The sequence below is a fragment of the Ranitomeya imitator genome, chromosome 9 (genome assembly GCF_032444005.1).
Source record: "Ranitomeya imitator isolate aRanImi1 chromosome 9, aRanImi1.pri, whole genome shotgun sequence".
NCBI lineage: Eukaryota > Metazoa > Chordata > Amphibia > Anura > Dendrobatidae > Ranitomeya > Ranitomeya imitator.
The window spans coordinates 154,670,216-154,690,032 of record NC_091290.1 but is presented as its reverse complement, the minus strand read 5'-3'; the positions used below and the strand labels follow the sequence as shown (position 1 = coordinate 154,690,032).

The 19,817-nt window shown below is 44.1% G+C and overlaps 1 protein-coding gene across 1 annotated transcript in view; it reads right to left on the bottom strand.

The window, feature by feature from the left end:
• Positions 1–19,817, bottom strand: part of CALB2 (calbindin 2) — an 80,912-nt gene that overhangs the window by 24,202 nt on the left and 36,893 nt on the right. Inside the window, exon 6 of the mRNA XM_069739549.1 lies at positions 5,200–5,277. Coding sequence (XP_069595650.1) covers positions 5,200–5,277 — 78 coding nt within the window. The remainder of the gene's footprint in view (positions 1–5,199; positions 5,278–19,817) is intronic.

Genomic DNA, 19,817 nt, shown 5'->3' with positions numbered 1-19,817 from the left:
CTCGCTATAGTTTGGGTGTATTCATCATGGTCGCGGTATACTCGCTATAGTTTGGGTGTACTCATCATGGTCGGGGTATACTCGCTATAGATTGGATGTACTCATCATGGTCGTGGTATACTCGCTATAGTTTGGGTGTATTCATCATGGTCAGGGTATACTCGCTATAGATTGGGTGTACTCATCATGGTCGGGGTATACTCGCTATAGTTTGGGTGTACTCATCATGGTCGGGGTATACTCATTATAGTTTGGGTGTACTCATCATGGTCAGGGTATACTCGCTATAGTTTGGGTGTATTCATCATGGTCAGGGTATACTCGCTATAGTTTGGGTGTACTCATCATGGTCGGGGTATACTCGCTATAGTTTGGGTGTACTCATCATGGTCGGGGTATACTCATTATAGTTTGGGTGTACTCATCATGGTCAGGGTATACTCGCTATAGTTTGGGTGTATTCATCATGGTCGGGGTATACTCGCTATAGTTTGGGTGTATTCATCATGGTCGGGGTATACTCGCTATAGTTTGGGTGTACTCATCATGGTCGCGGTATACTCGCTATAGTTTGGGTGTACTCATCATGGTCGGGGTATACTCGCTATAGTTTGGGTGTACTCATCATGGTCGGGGTATACTCGCTATAGATTGGGTGTACTCATCATGGTCGGGGTATACTCACTATAGTTTGGGTGTACGCATCATGGTCGGGGTATACTCGCTATAGTTTGGGTGTACTCATCATGGTCGTGGTATACTCGCTATAGATTGGATGTACTCATCATGGTCGGGGTATACTCATCATGGTCGGGGTATACTCGCTATAGATTGGGTGTACTCATCATGGTCGTGGTATACTCGCTATAGTTTGGGTGTACGCATCATGGTCAGGGTATACTCGCTATAGTTTGGGTGTACTCATCATGGTCGTGGTATACTCGCTATAGATTGGATGTACTCATCATGGTCGGGGTATACTCGCTATAGATTGGGTGTACTCATCATGGTTGGGGTATACTCACTATAGTTTGGGTGTACTCATCATGGTCAGGATATACTCACTATAGTTTGGGTGTATTCATCATGGTCGGGGTATACTCGCTATAGATTGGGTGTACTCATCATGGTCGGGGTATACTCGCTATAGTTTGGGTGTATTCATCATGGTCGTGGTATACTCGCTATAGATTGGATGTACTCATCATGGTCTGGGTATACTCGCTATAGATTGGGTGTACTCATCATGGTTGGGGTATACTCACTATAGTTTGGGTGTACTCATCATGGTCAGGATATACTCACTATAGTTTGGGTGTATTCATCATGGTCGGGGTATACTCGCTATAGATTGGGTGTACTCATCATGGTCGGGGTATACTCGCTATAGTTTGGGTGTATTCATCATGGTCGTGGTATACTCGCTATAGTTTGGGTGTACTCATCATGGTCGTGGTATACTCGCTATAGTTTGGGTGTACTCATCATGGTCGTGGTATACTCGCTATAGTTTGGGTGTACTCATCATGGTCGTGGTATACTCGCTATAGTTTGGGTGTACTCATCATGGTCGGGGTATACTCGCTATAGTTTGGGTGTATTCATCATGGTCGGGGTATACTCGCTATAGTTTGGGTGTACTCATCATGGTCGGGGTATACTCACTATAGATTGGGTGTACTCATCATGGTCGGGGTATACTCGCTATAGATTGGGTGTACTCATCATGGTCGGGGTATACTCGCTATAGATTGGATGTACTCATCATGGTCGGGGTATACTCGCTATGGTTTGGGTGTACTCATCATGGTCGGGGTATACTCGCTATAGATTGGGTGTACTCATCATGGTCGGGGTATACTCGCTATAGATTGGGTGTACTCATCATGGTCGGGGTATACTCGCTATAGATTGGGTGTACTCATCATGGTCGGGGTATACTCCCTATAGATTGGGTGTACTCATCATGGTCGTGGTATACTCACTATAGTTTGGGTGTATTCATCATGGTCGGGTCGAGGTATACTCACTATAGTTTGGGTGTACTCATCATGGTCGTGGTATACTCACTATAGTTTGGGTGTATTCATCATGGTCGGGTCGAGGTATACTCACTATAGTTTGGGTGTACTCATCATGGTCATGGTATACTCCCTATAGTTTGGGTGTATTCATCATGGTCGGGGTATACTCGCTATAGATTGGGTGTACTCATCATGGTCGTGGTATACTCCCTATATTTTGGGTGTATTCATCATGGTCGGGGTATACTCCCTATAGATTGGGTGTACTCATCATGGTCGTGGTATACTCCCTATAGTTTGGGTGTACTCATCATGGTCGTGGTATACTCGCTATAGTTTGGGTGTATTCATCATGGTCGCGGTATACTCGCTATAGTTTGGGTGTATTCATCATGGTCGGGTCGAGGTATACTCACTATAGTTTGGGTGTACTCATCATGGTCGTGGTATACTCACTATAGTTTGGGTGTATTCATCATGGTCGGGTCGAGGTATACTCACTATAGTTTGGGTGTACTCATCATGGTCATGGTATACTCCCTATAGTTTGGGTGTATTCATCATGGTCGGGGTATACTCGCTATAGATTGGGTGTACTCATCATGGTCGTGGTATACTCCCTATATTTTGGGTGTATTCATCATGGTCGGGGTATACTCCCTATAGTTTGGGTGTACTCATCATGGTCGTGGTATACTCCCTATAGTTTGGGTGTACTCATCATGGTCGTGGTATACTCGCTATAGTTTGGGTGTATTCATCATGGTCGCGGTATACTCGCTATAGTTTGGGTGTACTCATCATGGTCGGGGTATACTCGCTATAGATTGGATGTACTCATCATGGTCGTGGTATACTCGCTATAGTTTGGGTGTATTCATCATGTCAGGGTATACTCGCTATAGATTGGGTGTACTCATCATGGTCGGGGTATACTCGCTATAGTTTGGGTGTACTCATCATGGTCGGGGTATACTCATTATAGTTTGGGTGTACTCATCATGGTCAGGGTATACTCGCTATAGTTTGGGTGTATTCATCATGGTCGGGGTATACTCGCTATAGTTTGGGTGTATTCATCATGGTCGGGGTATACTCGCTATAGTTTGGGTGTACTCATCATGGTCGCGGTATACTCGCTATAGTTTGGGTGTACTCATCATGGTCGGGGTATACTCGCTATAGTTTGGGTGTACTCATCATGGTCGGGGTATACTCGCTATAGATTGGGTGTACTCATCATGGTCGGGGTATACTCACTATAGTTTGGGTGTACGCATCATGGTCGGGGTATACTCGCTATAGTTTGGGTGTACTCATCATGGTCGTGGTATACTCGCTATAGATTGGATGTACTCATCATGGTCGGGGTATACTCATCATGGTCGGGGTATACTCGCTATAGATTGGGTGTACTCATCATGGTCGTGGTATACTCGCTATAGTTTGGGTGTACGCATCATGGTCAGGGTATACTCGCTATAGTTTGGGTGTACTCATCATGGTCGTGGTATACTCGCTATAGATTGGATGTACTCATCATGGTCGGGGTATACTCGCTATAGATTGGGTGTACTCATCATGGTTGGGGTATACTCACTATAGTTTGGGTGTACTCATCATGGTCAGGATATACTCACTATAGTTTGGGTGTATTCATCATGGTCGGGGTATACTCGCTATAGATTGGGTGTACTCATCATGGTCGGGGTATACTCGCTATAGTTTGGGTGTATTCATCATGGTCGTGGTATACTCGCTATAGATTGGATGTACTCATCATGGTCTGGGTATACTCGCTATAGATTGGGTGTACTCATCATGGTTGGGGTATACTCACTATAGTTTGGGTGTACTCATCATGGTCAGGATATACTCACTATAGTTTGGGTGTATTCATCATGGTCGGGGTATACTCGCTATAGATTGGGTGTACTCATCATGGTCGGGGTATACTCGCTATAGTTTGGGTGTATTCATCATGGTCGTGGTATACTCGCTATAGTTTGGGTGTACTCATCATGGTCGTGGTATACTCGCTATAGTTTGGGTGTACTCATCATGGTCGTGGTATACTCGCTATAGTTTGGGTGTACTCATCATGGTCGTGGTATACTCGCTATAGTTTGGGTGTACTCATCATGGTCGGGGTATACTCGCTATAGTTTGGGTGTATTCATCATGGTCGGGGTATACTCGCTATAGTTTGGGTGTACTCATCATGGTCGTGGTATACTCGCTATAGTTTGGGTGTATTCATCATGGTCGGGGTATACTCACTATAGTTTGGGTGTACTCATCATGGTCGGGGTATACTCGCTATAGATTGGGTGTACTCATCATGGTCGGGGTATACTCGCTATAGATTGGGTGTACTCATCATGGTCGGGGTATACTCGCTATAGATTGGATGTACTCATCATGGTCGGGGTATACTCGCTATGGTTTGGGTGTACTCATCATGGTCGGGGTATACTCGCTATAGATTGGGTGTACTCATCATGGTCGGGGTATACTCGCTATAGATTGGGTGTACTCATCATGGTCGGGGTATACTCGCTATAGATTGGGTGTACTCATCATGGTCGGGGTATACTCCCTATAGATTGGGTGTACTCATCATGGTCGTGGTATACTCACTATAGTTTGGGTGTATTCATCATGGTCGGGTCGAGGTATACTCACTATAGTTTGGGTGTACTCATCATGGTCGTGGTATACTCACTATAGTTTGGGTGTATTCATCATGGTCGGGTCGAGGTATACTCACTATAGTTTGGGTGTACTCATCATGGTCATGGTATACTCCCTATAGTTTGGGTGTATTCATCATGGTCGGGGTATACTCGCTATAGATTGGGTGTACTCATCATGGTCGTGGTATACTCCCTATAGTTTGGGTGTATTCATCATGGTCGGGGTATACTCCCTATAGTTTGGGTGTACTCATCATGGTCGGGGTATACTCGCTATAGATTGGGTGTACTCATCATGGTCGGGGTATACTCCCTATAGTTTGGGTGTACTCATCATGGTCGTGGTATACTCCCTATAGTTTGGGTGTACTCATCATGGTCGTGGTATACTCCCTATAGTTTGGGTGTATTCATCATGGTCGGGGTATACTCCCTATAGTTTGGGTGTATTCATCATGGTCGGGTCGTGGTATACTCACTATAGTTTGGGTGTATTCATGGAGTTTCTTTTCATCGAAGGGTCGATTTGCCTTCTTAAGCAGATCAGACAGGAATCCCTGAAGGAGTCATAGAAGATTATCAGCAGAAAAGCCTCCATGCTCGTCTGCAGCACCCCCTCACCATGAATGACCACGAATGGTAGCTGTGCGCCCATTCTCCATGAACAGTGGGGGCGGTGCATGCGCAGATTGAGATCAGAGGTATTCTGATTGACCCCTGTGGACCAATGATGCCAATAACTGATAACCTGAGAGTCTCCCCAGGAGCATCCAGGTGGTCTCAGGAGAAGTACTGTTGGCGCTCCCTCTATGTTAGGGGTCAGTGTCTTACACATCCGCTATAACCATGACCGTGTCCGGACCCCAATCATCTGCACACATGGTCTCCACACGTCTCTGATCTGTGCTGGCGTGGGGTGCACAATGTCGCACATCTGGTGGTCATCTCCAGTTTTGGGGGCCTATTAGAAGGGAGTCCTCAAGGCCATTCAGGAGAGGACAGAGTTAACAATCCCATGAGTCCAAAAAAAGAAAAAAGGTGGCACTCACCGTCCGGTAAAACAGTCCTTTATTTAACCTATAACATGGGTACAGCAGTTTTGCTGGGAGCAGTGACTTGTGGTTCTTCACTCAGGTGTGGGAGGTATTCCCTATAAATCGGGGACCTCGTCATTTCCTGCCAGCACAGGACCCGCTGTCAGCGCGAACAGCCGCCGTCCACAGGTTTCCGCTCCTCTCCCGCTGTACCAACGTTATGGGTTAAATAGAGGACTGTGTTACCGGACAGTGAGCGCCACCTTTTTTTCTTTTTTTTTGGACCATATTAGATTTATCTTTTTGGGGTGCACCCAGATTCCTGCAGTTGTCCGGCGTTCAGCTCATACACAGCTACATTTTCAGTCACAGCGCACACTCCTCATCACTAACAATCCCATCAACCTGCCCTGTTATAGAGTATCTCACAAAAGTGAGTACACCCCTGAGATTTATGTAAATATCGCATTGTCTCTATTCCTGGGACAACACTGAAGATCTGGTGGATATAATGCACAGTGGTCGTGTACGGCTCGTGTGGAAATAACTCAGCACAGCCATCAATGTGTGATCCGCTGGCAACAAAAGTGAGTACACCCCACAGTGAAAACGGCCAAATTGTGCCCAAAGTGTGAATATTTTGTGTGGCCACCATTATTTCCGGGGGCGGAAGAAGCTGGCGGCGAAACGCGCGTCAGGGGTGAAGGGATGCCTGGGTGAAGCTCTGTGGCAGGTAATGTGTACCCGGTTCTTACTTTATCCCCCAGGATTTATTGAGGCGGCTATGCCCTGCATATTGGCCCATTGTTGCGGCATGTATATATAATCTGGGGAGGCTAAACATTTTGTTAGGGCCCTTATGTTTAAGGATCCTGGGTATCAATCCATATATGTTGCCCATCTTCTATAAACTTTGAGTTGGTATAGTGTCAGCATTTCTTCGACATAGGATCTTTGTGTCAACCACTAGCAAGTATTTGCAGATGGTTGCTGTATTATATACATATATATATACCTATACTCATTTTGTTTTGTGGCGTCCCTTTATACGGTATTTCTTAGGATTTATCAACTGTTCTGTTTTTATATTTATTTATAATAAAAAATTATTTTATACCATATTGTGGGAACTCTTCTTGGTCTCATTGATATCTATATGGGATTTTGTGTTATACATAGGGCATAGGTCTGGAGACATGCTCGGCCAGTCCAGCACCTTTATCCTCAATTTCTTTACAAGGCAGTGGTGGTCTTGGAGGGGTTTGGGGTCATTATCATGGGGTCCTATTTTGAGAAGAAAGGGAACGTGATCTGCTTCAGGATGTCACAGTACATGTTGGCATCATGGTTTCCTCAGTGACCTGTAGCCACCCACTGCTGACCGCACTCATGCCGCCCCAATCCACTCCACCACCATGCCTGACTGTAGGCAGGACACACTGGTCTTTGTGCTCCTCACCTGGTAACGCCACATGCGCCTGACACCATTATCAGAAAATATGACTTAACTTCTTATCAGACACAAGCTGCAGCTTTGATTCCCCCTCACAACCTGTCCTTCTCTCTCTCTTTGCCTGCGTATGTAATCCTATACTCTTTCCCCCCTCCCTCAGGAATGTGTGTGTGTGATCCTATACTCCTTCCCCCCTCCCTCAGGAATGTGTGTGTGTGTGATCCTATACTCCTTCTCCCCCTCCCTCAGGAATGTGTGTGTGTGATCCTATACTCCTTCTCCCCCTCCCTCAGGAATGTGTGTGTGTGATCCTATACTCCTTCCCCCCTCCCTCAGGAATGTGTGTGTGTGATCCTATACTCCTTCTCCCCCTCCCTCAGGAATGTGTGTGTGTGATCCTATACTCCTCCCCCCCCCCCCTCAGTAATGTGTGTGATCCTATACTCCTTCCCCCCTCCCTCAGGAATGTGTGTGTGTGATTCCCTCACTCCCTCCTGCTTGCAGGTGGGGAAACTGAAAGTAAAAAGTTCTGAAACACGTGTTTCCTTTGTCCTAGTACAGGATTGATTTAGGATCAAAATATAACGGCGCTGAAGAGCCATACAAACATGAAACTTACCCTTTTGAATGGGCACAGGCAGAACCATTCTCCAGTGAATTTTTTAAGCTCAGGGACCAGCAGAATTCAAGTAGTGGATTACTGCTTACCCGAGGCACATAGCCAAATCGGGTTTAGACTTGAACGAACATCCATTTCATGGTGAGAAAAATGATAATTTTGTCTTCCTTCTATGGGCTTCTCCCCAGGAGATATGGTTAATAGCAGGATTTCATAACTTTCAAAAAGGGGAGTATTCAGCCATCCAATGAGGTCTGCACAGGGGGGAGTGCCTTGGTTTTGGGCACAGGTATAAAACTCAGAGGTGGGACGAGAGGGCAGTCTTTGCCCAGAGTAGTGAAATATGTATAGATATATTGTGTGACCAGCAGTAGCTTAACATCTGTCCTGAGATTGCAGATCTCACAGGGGGTCACAACATATGTATCTTGGGAAGGCAGTCTGTCTCCAAGCTTTTCACACCTTCTAGCTCTTTGAAGAGAGATGTCAATTACACTCTGACAGTATCTATCTGTGACAAACTTTTACACAGGGAATCTCAGAGGAAATAATATATTCATTGGGGGAGCAGCTGTGGTCCAATCAAAAACAAACAATTATAATATTAACATGAGAGGATGGTCTAGAACAGGGGTCCCCAACTCCAGGCCTCGAGGGCCGCCAACAGTGCAGGTTTTCAGGATTTCTTTAGTATTGCATCGGTGGTAATGTGATCATCTGCACAGGTGATGATTCCAACCCCTGTGCAATACTAAGGAAATCCTGAAAACCTGCACTGTTTGCGGCCCTCGAGGCCTGGAGTTGGGGACCACTGGTCTAGAAACTTGACCTCCAGAGTAACTCTATAAATTAGGCTTGTACGTATATAAAGGTGTTCACATGTAGGGGCAGCCTGGAAAGCTGATGTGTTCCATTCCATATTTCTCCTGCCCTCAGGGAGCAGAAAGCAGACTACAAAGTTAGACATTTCTGTAAGTTTTCTTCTGTTTATTTTTATAACGGTTTTGCATATTTGTGTCTTTTTATTACCATATTTTTATACCTTTTTCTTTACTGTAAGCACTGTACCTTTTTTGTATTAAAGCATAAAACTTAAACAAGATGAATCCTGTATGTTTTAAAGAATCCATAGCCTAAGATGTGTGACCCTTATGAGTGGTGGACAGTAGTAGTAATAGTTCCGGGAATCATCGCCCGTGTGTTATGTGAGTGGTGGCAGCGTGTATGAGCAGGTGTGTGGCCTGGGTCGGTGTGTGATTTATGCTCCCATTACAGCATAGGACAGAGGTTGAATGCTAGACAGAGAGGGGAGATTTATTAACCCTTGTAGGCGCAACCCCAAGTCGCGTGCTGAGAGCGGGTACGTGACAAATTGGTGACACAACGGTGGGATCCGTGACACCCAGGAAGCCTTCTACCGGAGGCTCTGCAACCAGCCTGATGCATTGGGATGTCACTCCCTTCCCTCCACACCGCATGGCAGCCATGATATGAGATAACTGTAAGCGTTTTCTCAACTTTAATCCCTTTTTATTTGTAATTGTACATACTATAATTGTCTCATCTTATAATATCGTTTTTGTAAACACTGTCTAATCTTTTTGGAGTAAAAGCTATAATATTTACTAGTGTCCTTTTCATTGCTCTAAATGTACCACAAGTCATCCAACCTAAGCCATTACTACTGATTGGGTTGTCTCCTGACCCGTAATTAATCATAAGCAATAGGAGCTGATGGCAGTGAAGCGTTCTGAGCTTATTGGGCACTCTGCAGTGAGGGCGTTGTACCTATTTCCAATGACAGGCGGGAAATCCACTTATAAAACCCTTTCCATCACTGCCAGCTTTGCCCAACAAGCTCAGAACGCTTCACTGCCACCAGCTCCTATTACTTATGATTAATAACGGGTCAGGAGACAACCCAATCAGTAGCAATGGCTTAGGTCGGATTACTTAGGGTACCTTTAGAGAATTATAAATGCTCAGGTCACAGCCATGCAATAGCTTATAGAACCTCATTCCGTCACTGCCAGCTCACCTGCCTAGCCCAGAACACACTTTGCTGCCACCAGCTCAGATTTCTCACAGAGAGGGGTTCGAGCCAACTCAAATTAGTAGCGCAATTACTTCAGAAGACTTAAGGTACGTTTTAGAGCAAGGGAACAAAACTAGTAAATATTATAACCTTTACTCCATAAAAAAGATTAGGCAGTGTTTATAAAAGATATAGAAAGATGTTGCAATATGATACAATTTAAAGTATGTACAGCAATTACAAAATAAACAGGGATTAAACGAGAAATTAACACTTACATGTGCTCAGATAATTTCAGGCAAACCATGCTGGTGGGCGGAGCCCCAAATGTCCCAATTCATGAGACAAGACCTGCTGAAACAGCTCCTAAGGCAAGACTGAAGGCTGGGTTAAGTGCAGTCACTTATATCTGCAGGCTTGTGACATCACTAAAGGGGCTGGTTTAACCTCACCCTCCCCTCTCCTCAAAGTTACAGATTTTACCAACAATACTTATAATTCTCATATCTTAGTTTAAGAACCTGGCAGAATCACAGCACACCAATCATTCATCTTATTTTAAAATTGGCTTTCTAGTGATACCAAATTTGTCCTAGTTGTTCTACACAGTTCATGAGAAATCCGCACTTTGTATTCGATGTGTTTAGCTGCTAGCGCTTACAGTGGTTGACAGATCTACCGATGGAAGTTAGCAATATGTACTGCTTATTTTTCTAGCCCAAATCGGTGGCCCAATATATCATTATAATAAAAGACATGAGGTTCTTTGTTCTGAGAGAGACTAGTGTTATGACTAGGCAATTCAGTACCACAGTGGACATTTTTTGGGGGGATCTTATATTTAAATGAGAGTAATACTAATATAGATTTCAATGTATCTTAATGCTTAGCATTACATGGTTGGATGCGGTATTTCCGCTGCTCATGGAATTTCTGACTGATTCTCTTTGATAAAACTCACATGGTGTTATGTATATTTTTTAAAAAAATTTGTTTTCAATAAACTTTATTGATTTTACTGTATTGTGATATAGTGGTCTGTGGGTATTTGGTACTCATTTTGTCGGTAGCTATATGGATTTGTCCACTAATCTGTATTAGGTTAGTTACTATTGATAGAGGAGCAAGTACAAGAATGCTTCTGGCTAAGATTAGCTATTTCTGCTTTTTGTATCTATATTTTGATCTATTTGTTACTGTGTCATTCACAGCTTTTGATCCAAAGCAGATGGATTTCAGAGCACGTGATCAGGCGTGGCTTACAAAACTCAATGAGGTTTTCAAAGAGGATTCAAGTTTGTTTTTAGACAACAGGGACACTAAAGAACAAATCGGTAAACTAAAGGACCTTCTCCACAGACGTACAAGGGTCTGGTGGAATAAGGCCTTTCTTCAGAAATATTTAATTAAAGGGTTGATTCCACGGGGACTTCGGGTCCAGATTTTTCCGTCTTTTTTGGTAGAGGATGAGACTATAAAAACTAAATGGGAAAGAATAGCTGGGGAGTGTTCAAAGGGTTTTATGGAGCTTTTGATTCAATTGGATGACAGCAAATTAAAAGAAATTGAAAAAGACATTGAGGGAGTTCAAGGGGAACTTAAAAAAGAATTATCGGACAAAAAGTTGGAGGACATAAATAAAGATCTGGAACAGAGTTTCCAGAAATGGGAAACTGAGATTTGTAACATCAAATCTAGAAAATTTCAAAGAGATTCTTTGGACTCACAGAATCAAACTGTCTATAGATGGAGAAACAAAATTAGTAGAAAGAGGCCAATGAATAGATCACGATCTACATCCGTATCCTCCTACACGTCAGTGGATGAATCAAGACCGAGTGTCTCTGAGTCCAGGTTGGAAGACATTGGTAACTCAGGATTCCCCAAGGATACTAAGAGGAATAAAACTAAACCTCATAACAACAAAAAGAGGATGATCTCCCCACAACGACAGTCCACTAGGAAAACCAGAAATGGTAACCTGGAGGTAATAAATCTCTCTTCCCATAGACTTACTGATGCACAGGTGGAAGTTTTGAAATTTGGCCTTACATTCTCTCCAACTAATGGCTTTAACTATTTTTCAGCTGTGAAGGACCTCCACCTCTTCTGCCGCAAACTGGTCTTAAAAAAACTACATCATCGACAGGGACAGGCTACTGAGGCTACTAACATTACAGAACAGGAGACTCTTAACATCTTGGAGGAGCTTTTGGAAGAACAGGGACCAATTACGGTGGGTAATTTTCCCACCTCTATCCTGCCTAGATCACTAACCTATCCTCCCTTGTCGGTCTGCCCTCAAGTAGAGATTTTCTGTAAACTCGTCATGAAAGACTTTAAAGAGATACCACGACATATTAAACATGATAACTTAAATGCAGTTCAAAGACGGGCTCTTAAAGAACTCAAGTCTTTGGACGATGTGGTGATTAAGGCGGCCGACAAGGGAGGGAATGTGGTGATCTGGCCAGTTGATCTGTACGAACATGAAGTATACAGACAACTAAGAAATAAGGATAATTACTCAAAGCTCCCTAACAGTCCACTACGGGAATTTACTGATGAATTACATGGTATCTTACAGCAGGCCTTCGAAATGGGTATTATCCCCAAAAAAATCTTGGATGGATTAATAGTTAGATGTCCTAAAATTCCAACATTATACTTGCTCCCTAAAATTCACAAAGATCCTGTGGACCCACCCGGACGTCCGATAGTCTCTGGCATAGGGGGGCTATGTGATCCGGTGTGTAGATTTATTGATTTTTACCTGAAGCCACTTGTAGAAACTCTACCCTCCTATGTCAGGGACTCTTCGGACGTCCTGGTGAGGATAGATGGCATTACGTTGGAACCTGATGTATGGCTGGTGACCGCAGACGTAGAGTCCCTCTACACATCTATTGGCCATGATGATGGAATTAAGGCTGCGCGTTTTTTTCTTGAAATGAGTAATTTGGACCATCTTTTAATTGAGTTAATTTTGGAGTTGTTGGATTTTGTTTTAAGACATAATTTTTTTACTTTCAGAGATCGTTTCTATTTGCAGGAGCGCGGCACTGCCATGGGTGCGGCATGCGCGCCGTCGTATGCCAACCTTTTTCTCGGATTTTGGGAGAGGGAGGTTGTGCATTGTGACGGTGCGTGTGCCGCCGACCATGTGCAGTGCTGGCTCCGGTACATAGACGATCTCTTGATTTTTTGGAATGGATCCAAGTTGGATTTCGAAAGATTCATTGGTGGACTGAATCAGAATCCTTACAACATTAAACTTACTCATAGAATTGAAAAGAGAGTGATAGACTTCCTAGATATCTCAATCTCCGTAGATCTAGATGGTACCATTCAAACTGACATCTTTCGGAAAGAGACGTCAGTAAATTCTGTGTTGCATGCGGCATCTTCACATACACATTCAACAAAGAAAGCAATTCCCATCGGTCAATACTTAAGAATAAAGCGTACTTGCTCCACTGTAGACAGGTTCGAATCACAGGCCCAGGATCTGAAGGAGAGATTTTTAGATAGGGGCTATAGTAAGAAAATGATTGGACATGGCTACTATAGAGCAAAGAGCACCCCGAGAGAGAAACTTCTTGTTGCAACTAGAAAAGATAAAGATACCAATCTTAAAACCAGATTTATCTCTACCTTTAATTGCCGTTGGCATTCAATCAGACAGATTCTTAACAAACATTGGCCGGTATTGATGACTGACCCGGTATTACAGAAAGAAATTTCACCTGTTCCCTTGATGACTGCTAGACGTAGCAGGAATCTAAGGGATCACCTGGTCAGGAGTCATTATACGGCCAAAATTAAAAATCCTTTTGGTGCCGGCAAACAGAGATGTGGATGCTTTCCGTGCGGAGATTGTTTGGCATGTAAGAGGGGGAATATAATTAGAGGCAATTCCTTTTCCTCAGTAGATGGGACTCGTTCCTTTGTGGTCACCAGCTATATCTCTTGTAGTACAACGTATGTCATATACCATGCCGTCTGTCCCTGCAACAAGGCTTACGTTGGATTGACATCACGTGAGCTGCGTATTAGGACCAGAGAACACGTGCGTGACATCATTGCGGCAGAAGAGGTGGATGACCTATCATTGCTGAAAACAATACCGAAACATTTTAAATTATATCATCAGTCTGATCCGAGAGGATTTAGGGTCAGGGGAATTGATAGGATCCACTGTGGCACTAGAGGAGGAAATATTAAACAGATTTTGGCCCAAACGGAATCCAAGTGGATTGTCGAATTGGGCACTATGTCCCCTGATGGACTCAACGAAAAAATTAGTTTTGTACCATTTTTGTAATCCCTGTTTTTTAACTTTTTCTATGTGTGTTTTTAATTTTTCTTCTTTGTTTATTCATTTTTAGTAGTAGGATCATCTCTTGCTTGAATGTGAGGTTTTGGTGATTGATCTTCATCTTAAAGAAGAATTATTTGTGACTTTCCCCCTCCCCCCTCGCCTATTTTCTACATCTTGGAGAGTCTGTTTTCTTTCGGACCTTTTATACATAGATGATGAATATGGCCCGGTTGAATACATGAGAAGAAGGACCGCATATTGAGAGCAGGAATATAGAGGAAAACAACAAATAAACGAAATAATGTTCATATTTATGGTGATTTATTATTTATGTTTGTGTATTTACATGTGGTAATTGAATTGTATATGTTCACTATTGTTTTATTGTTATTGTTTTTGTGTATATTAATATTAATTGTATGTTCTACATAGATGAAACATGGGATATGTCATAGGTGTAGTATTTAATAACACATATGGATTCTTAGAGGAGGAGGTCCATAGTTATTATATGGTCCTCTCTTTAGGGATCTCCTGGGGATTGAGTTATTATTTATTTACCGTTTCGGGTTTTCCTGAAACGGTTAATCTGTATTTACATGTTGTATAATGTGGTATGTTTTTATGCACTATTGTTCATGGCACATACATATTCTTTACGAATGTTTATTTTGTATTATAGTTTATTTTGAGTTTGTTCTTATTATGCGGATGATGAGAGAATATATATTGATATCCTTCTTGTACCATTTCTGTATACGGACTGGGTTCTGGGGTAGAATAGGGTAGGAGGGGGTTTTTCTTTGTGTGCTACTTACAGCTGGCCTTAGTATTCTGGGTAAAGCCTGCTCGGTGCGGTATAGATAGATGGACAATTTTCTTCTTCCGCTTTCGAGGGTATTGGGAGACGGCGTTATACTATGGACTCCTTAAGAATGGCGCCGCTATGCGCAGGCGCACTTTCTTTTTCGCACAGGGCACACAAACATGGCATCTCCCTTAAGGGCTCCTTGAATATGGCGCCGGTATGCGCATGCGCAGTCGCTCGCCTCTTTTCCCTGTGTCACCGAAGGTCTCAATCTACTTCCGGTGCGCGCAATGTGACGTCAGAGAGGGATTTCCTCTAGCGCGCGCCGGAAATGAGTACCGGAGTTGATGCAGCTGGGAATCTGGCGGCAGCGTCTCGGCATGCGAGTATCCTACTGGCTGGTGTTACTATTCAAGGGGTATTTAATGAGGTAAGGTGGGGGCAGGAACACACTCCCCTTGAAAAAGCACGGGCGAAACGCGCGTCGGGGCGTTCCGGGGCAGCGGTGCACTGACTATGGGTAAGCATGAATCCACTCATTCTATATATTGAATTCTCATCATCCGGGAATAATAGACGCTGAAATTACCTTAAAGGATGTTTTTTTGGGGGATCTTATATTTAAATGAGAGTAATACTAATATAGATTTCAATGTATCTTAATGCTTAGCATTACATGGTTGGATGCGGTATTTCCGCTGCTCATGGAATTTCTGACTGATTCTCTTTGATAAAACTCACATGGTGTTATGTATATTTTTTTAAAAAAATTCGTTTTCAATAAACTTTATTGATTTTACTGTATTGTGATATAGTGGTCTGTGGGTATTTGGTACTCATTTTGTCGGTAGCTATATGGATTTGTCCACTAATCTGTATTAGGTTAGTTACTATTGATAGAGGAGCAAGTACAAGAATGCTTCTGGCTAAGATTAGCTATTTCTGCTTTTTGTATCTATATTTTGCGCTTACAGTGGTTGACAGATCTACCGATGGAAGTTAGCAATATGTACTGCTTATTTTTCTAGCCCAAATCGGTGGCCCAATATATCATTATAATAAAAGACATGAGGTTCTTTGTTCTGAGAGAGACTAGTGTTATGACTAGGCAATTCAGTACCACAGTGGACATAGAGGTCAGAGCACATACAGTGATCTGACAATAACCCAAAAACATAGAACGAGCTCTGAGACGTGGGAACTCTTGACCGCAATCCCTGATCCTCTCAAACAAACACTAGAGGCAGCCGTGGATTGCGCCTAACGCTCCCTATGCAACTCGGCACAGCCTGAGAAACTAGCTAGCCTGAAGATAGAAAATAAGCCTACCTTGCCTCAGAGAAATACCCCAAAGGAAAAGGCAGCCCCCCACATATAATGACTGTGAGTTAAGATGAAAAGACAAACGTAGAGATGAAATAGATTTAGCAAAGTGAGGCCCGACTTTCTGAACAGAGCGAGGATAGGAAAGGTAACTTTGCGGTCAACACAAAACCCTAAAAACCACGCAAAGGGGGCAAAAAGACCCTCCGTACCGAACTAACGGCACGGAGGTACACCCTCTGCGTCCCAGAGCTTCCAGCAAACAAATAGAAAAGCTGGACAGAAAAAAAAAACAAACAAAATAGCAAAGGAAAACTTAGCTATGCAGAGCAGCAGGCCACAGGAACGATCCAGGAGGAAAACAAGTCCAATACTGGAACATAGACAGGAAGCCAGGATCAAAGCACTAGGTGGAGTTAAGTAGAGCAGCACCTAACGACCTCACCACATCACCTGAGGGAGGAAACTCAGAAGCCGCAGTACCACTTCCCTCCACCAACGGAAGCTCACAGAGAGAATCAGCAGAAGTACCACTTGTGACCACAGGAGGGAGCTCTGCCACAGAATTCACAACAGTACCCCCCCCTTGAGGAGGGGTCACCGAACCCTTACCAGAGCCCCCAGGCCGACCAGGATGAGCCACATGAAAGGCACGAACAAGATCGGGAGCATGGACATCAGAGGCAAAGACCCAGGAATTATCTTCCTGAGCATAACCCTTCCACTTAACCAGATACTGGAGTTTCCGTCTTGAAACATGAGAATCCAAAATCTTCTCCACAATATACTCCAACTCCCCTTCCACCAAAACCGGGGCAGGAGGGTCAACAGATGGAACCATAGGTGCCACGTATCTCCGCAACAATGACCTATGGAATACGTTATGTATGGAAAAATAATCTGGAAGGGTCAGACGAAAAGACACAGGATTAAGAACCTCAGAAATCCTATACGGACCAATGAAACGAGGTTTAAACTTAGGAGAGGAAACCTTCATAGGAATATGACGAGAAGATAACCAAACCAGATCCCCAACACGAAGTCGGGGACCCACACAGCGTCTGCGATTAGCAAAACGTTGAGCCTTCTCCTGGGACAAGGTCAAATTGTCCACTATATGAGTCCAAATCTGCTGCAACCTGTCCACCACAGTATCCACACCAGGACAGTCCGAAGACTCAACCTGTCCTGACGAGAAACGAGGATGGAACCCAGAGTTGCAGAAAAATGGCGAAACCAAGGTAGCCGAGCTGGCCCGATTATTAAGGGCGAACTCAGCCAAAGGCAAAAAGGACACCCAGTCATCCTGATCAGCAGAAACAAAACATCTCAGATATGTTTCCAAGGTCTGATTGGTTCGTTCGGTCTGGCCATTAGTCTGAGGATGGAAAGCCGAGGAAAAAGACAAGTCAATGCCCATCCTACCACAAAAAGCTCGCGAAAACCTCGAAACAAACTGGGAACCTCTGTCAGAAACGATATTCTCTGGAATGCCATGTAAACAAACCACATGCTGGAAGAACAAAGGCACCAAATCAGAGGAGGAAGGCAATTTAGACAAGGGTACTAAATGGACCATCTTAGAGAAGCGATCACAGACCACCCAAATGACTGACATCTTTTGAGAGACGGGGAGATCTGAAATAAAATCCATAGAGATATGTGTCCAAGGCCTCTTTGGGACCGGCAAGGGCAAAAGCAACCCACTGGCACGAGAACAGCAGGGCTTAGCCCGAGCACAAATCCCACAGGACTGCACAAAAGTACGCACATCCCGCGACAGAGATGGCCACCAAAAGGATCTAGCCACTAACTCTCTGGTACCAAAGATTCCAGGATGACCAGCCAAGACCGAACAATGAACCTCAGAGATAACTTTATTCGTCCACCTATCAGGGACAAACAGTTTCTCCGCTGGACAACGATCAGGTTTATTAGCCTGAAATTTTTGCAGCACTCGCCGCAAATCAGGGGAGATGGCAGACACAATTACTCCTTCCTTGAGGATACCCGCCGGCTCAGACAAACCCGGAGAGTCGGGCACAAAACTCCTAGACAGAGCATCCGCCTTCACATTTTTAGAGCCCGGAAGGTACGAAATCACAAAGTCAAAACGGGCAAAAAACAGCGACCAACGAGCCTGTCTAGGATTCAACCGCTTGGCAGACTCGAGATAAGTCAAGTTCTTATGATCAGTCAATACCACCACGCGATGCTTAGCTCCTTCAAGCCAATGACGCCACTCCTCGAATGCCCACTTCATGGCCAGCAACTCTCGGTTGCCCACATCATAATTTCGCTCAGCAGGCGAAAACTTCCTGGAAAAGAAGGCGCACAGTTTCATCACTGAGCAATCAGAACCTCTCTGCGACAAAACAGCCCTTGCTCCAATCTCAGAAGCATCAACCTCGACCTGGAACGGAAGCGAAACATCTGGTTGACACAACACAGGGGCAGAAGAAAAACGACGCTTCAACTCTTGAAAAGCTTCCACAGCAGCAGAAGACCAATTGACCACATCAGCACCCTTCTTGGTCAAATCGGTCAATGGTTTAGCAATACTAGAAAAATTGCAGATGAAGCGACGATAAAAATTAGCAAAGCCCAGGAACTTTTGCAGACTTTTCAGAGATGTCGGCTGAGTCCAATCATGGATGGCTTGGACCTTAACAGGATCCATCTCGATAGTAGAAGGGGAAAAGATGAACCCCAAAAATGAAACCTTCTGCACACCAAAGAGACACTTTGATCCCTTCACAAACAAAGAATTAGCACGCAGGACCTGAAAAACCGTTCTGACCTGCTTCACATGAGACTCCCAATCATCCGAGAAGATCAAAATGTCATCCAAGTACACAATCAGGAATTTATCCAGGTAGTCTCGGAAGATGTCATGTATAAAGGACTGAAACACTGATGGAGCATTGGCAAGTCCGAATGGCATTACAAGATACTCAAAATGACCCTCGGGCGTATTAAATGCAGTTTTCCATTCATCGCCTCGCTTAATTCGCACAAGATTATACGCACCACGAAGATCTATCTTGGTGAACCAACTAGCCCCCTTAATCCGAGCAAACAAATCAGATAACAACGGCAAGGGGTACTGAAATTTAACCGTGATCTTATTTAGAAGGCGGTAATCTATACAAGGTCTCAGTGAACCATCCTTCTTGGCTACAAAAAAAGAACCCTGCTCCTAATGGCGACGATGACGGGCGAATATGCCCCTTCTCCAAGGACTCCTTCACATAACTGCGCATAGCGGCGTGCTCAGGCACAGATAAATTAAACAATCGGCCTTTTGGGAACTTACTACCAGGAATCAAATTGATAGCACAATCACAATCCCTATGCGGAGGTAGGGCATCGGACTTGGGCTCATCAAATACATCCCGGTAATCAGACAAGAACTCTGGAACCTCAGAAGGGGTGGATGACGAAATTGACAGAAATGGAACATCACCATGTACCCCCTGACAACCCCAGCTGGACACCGACATG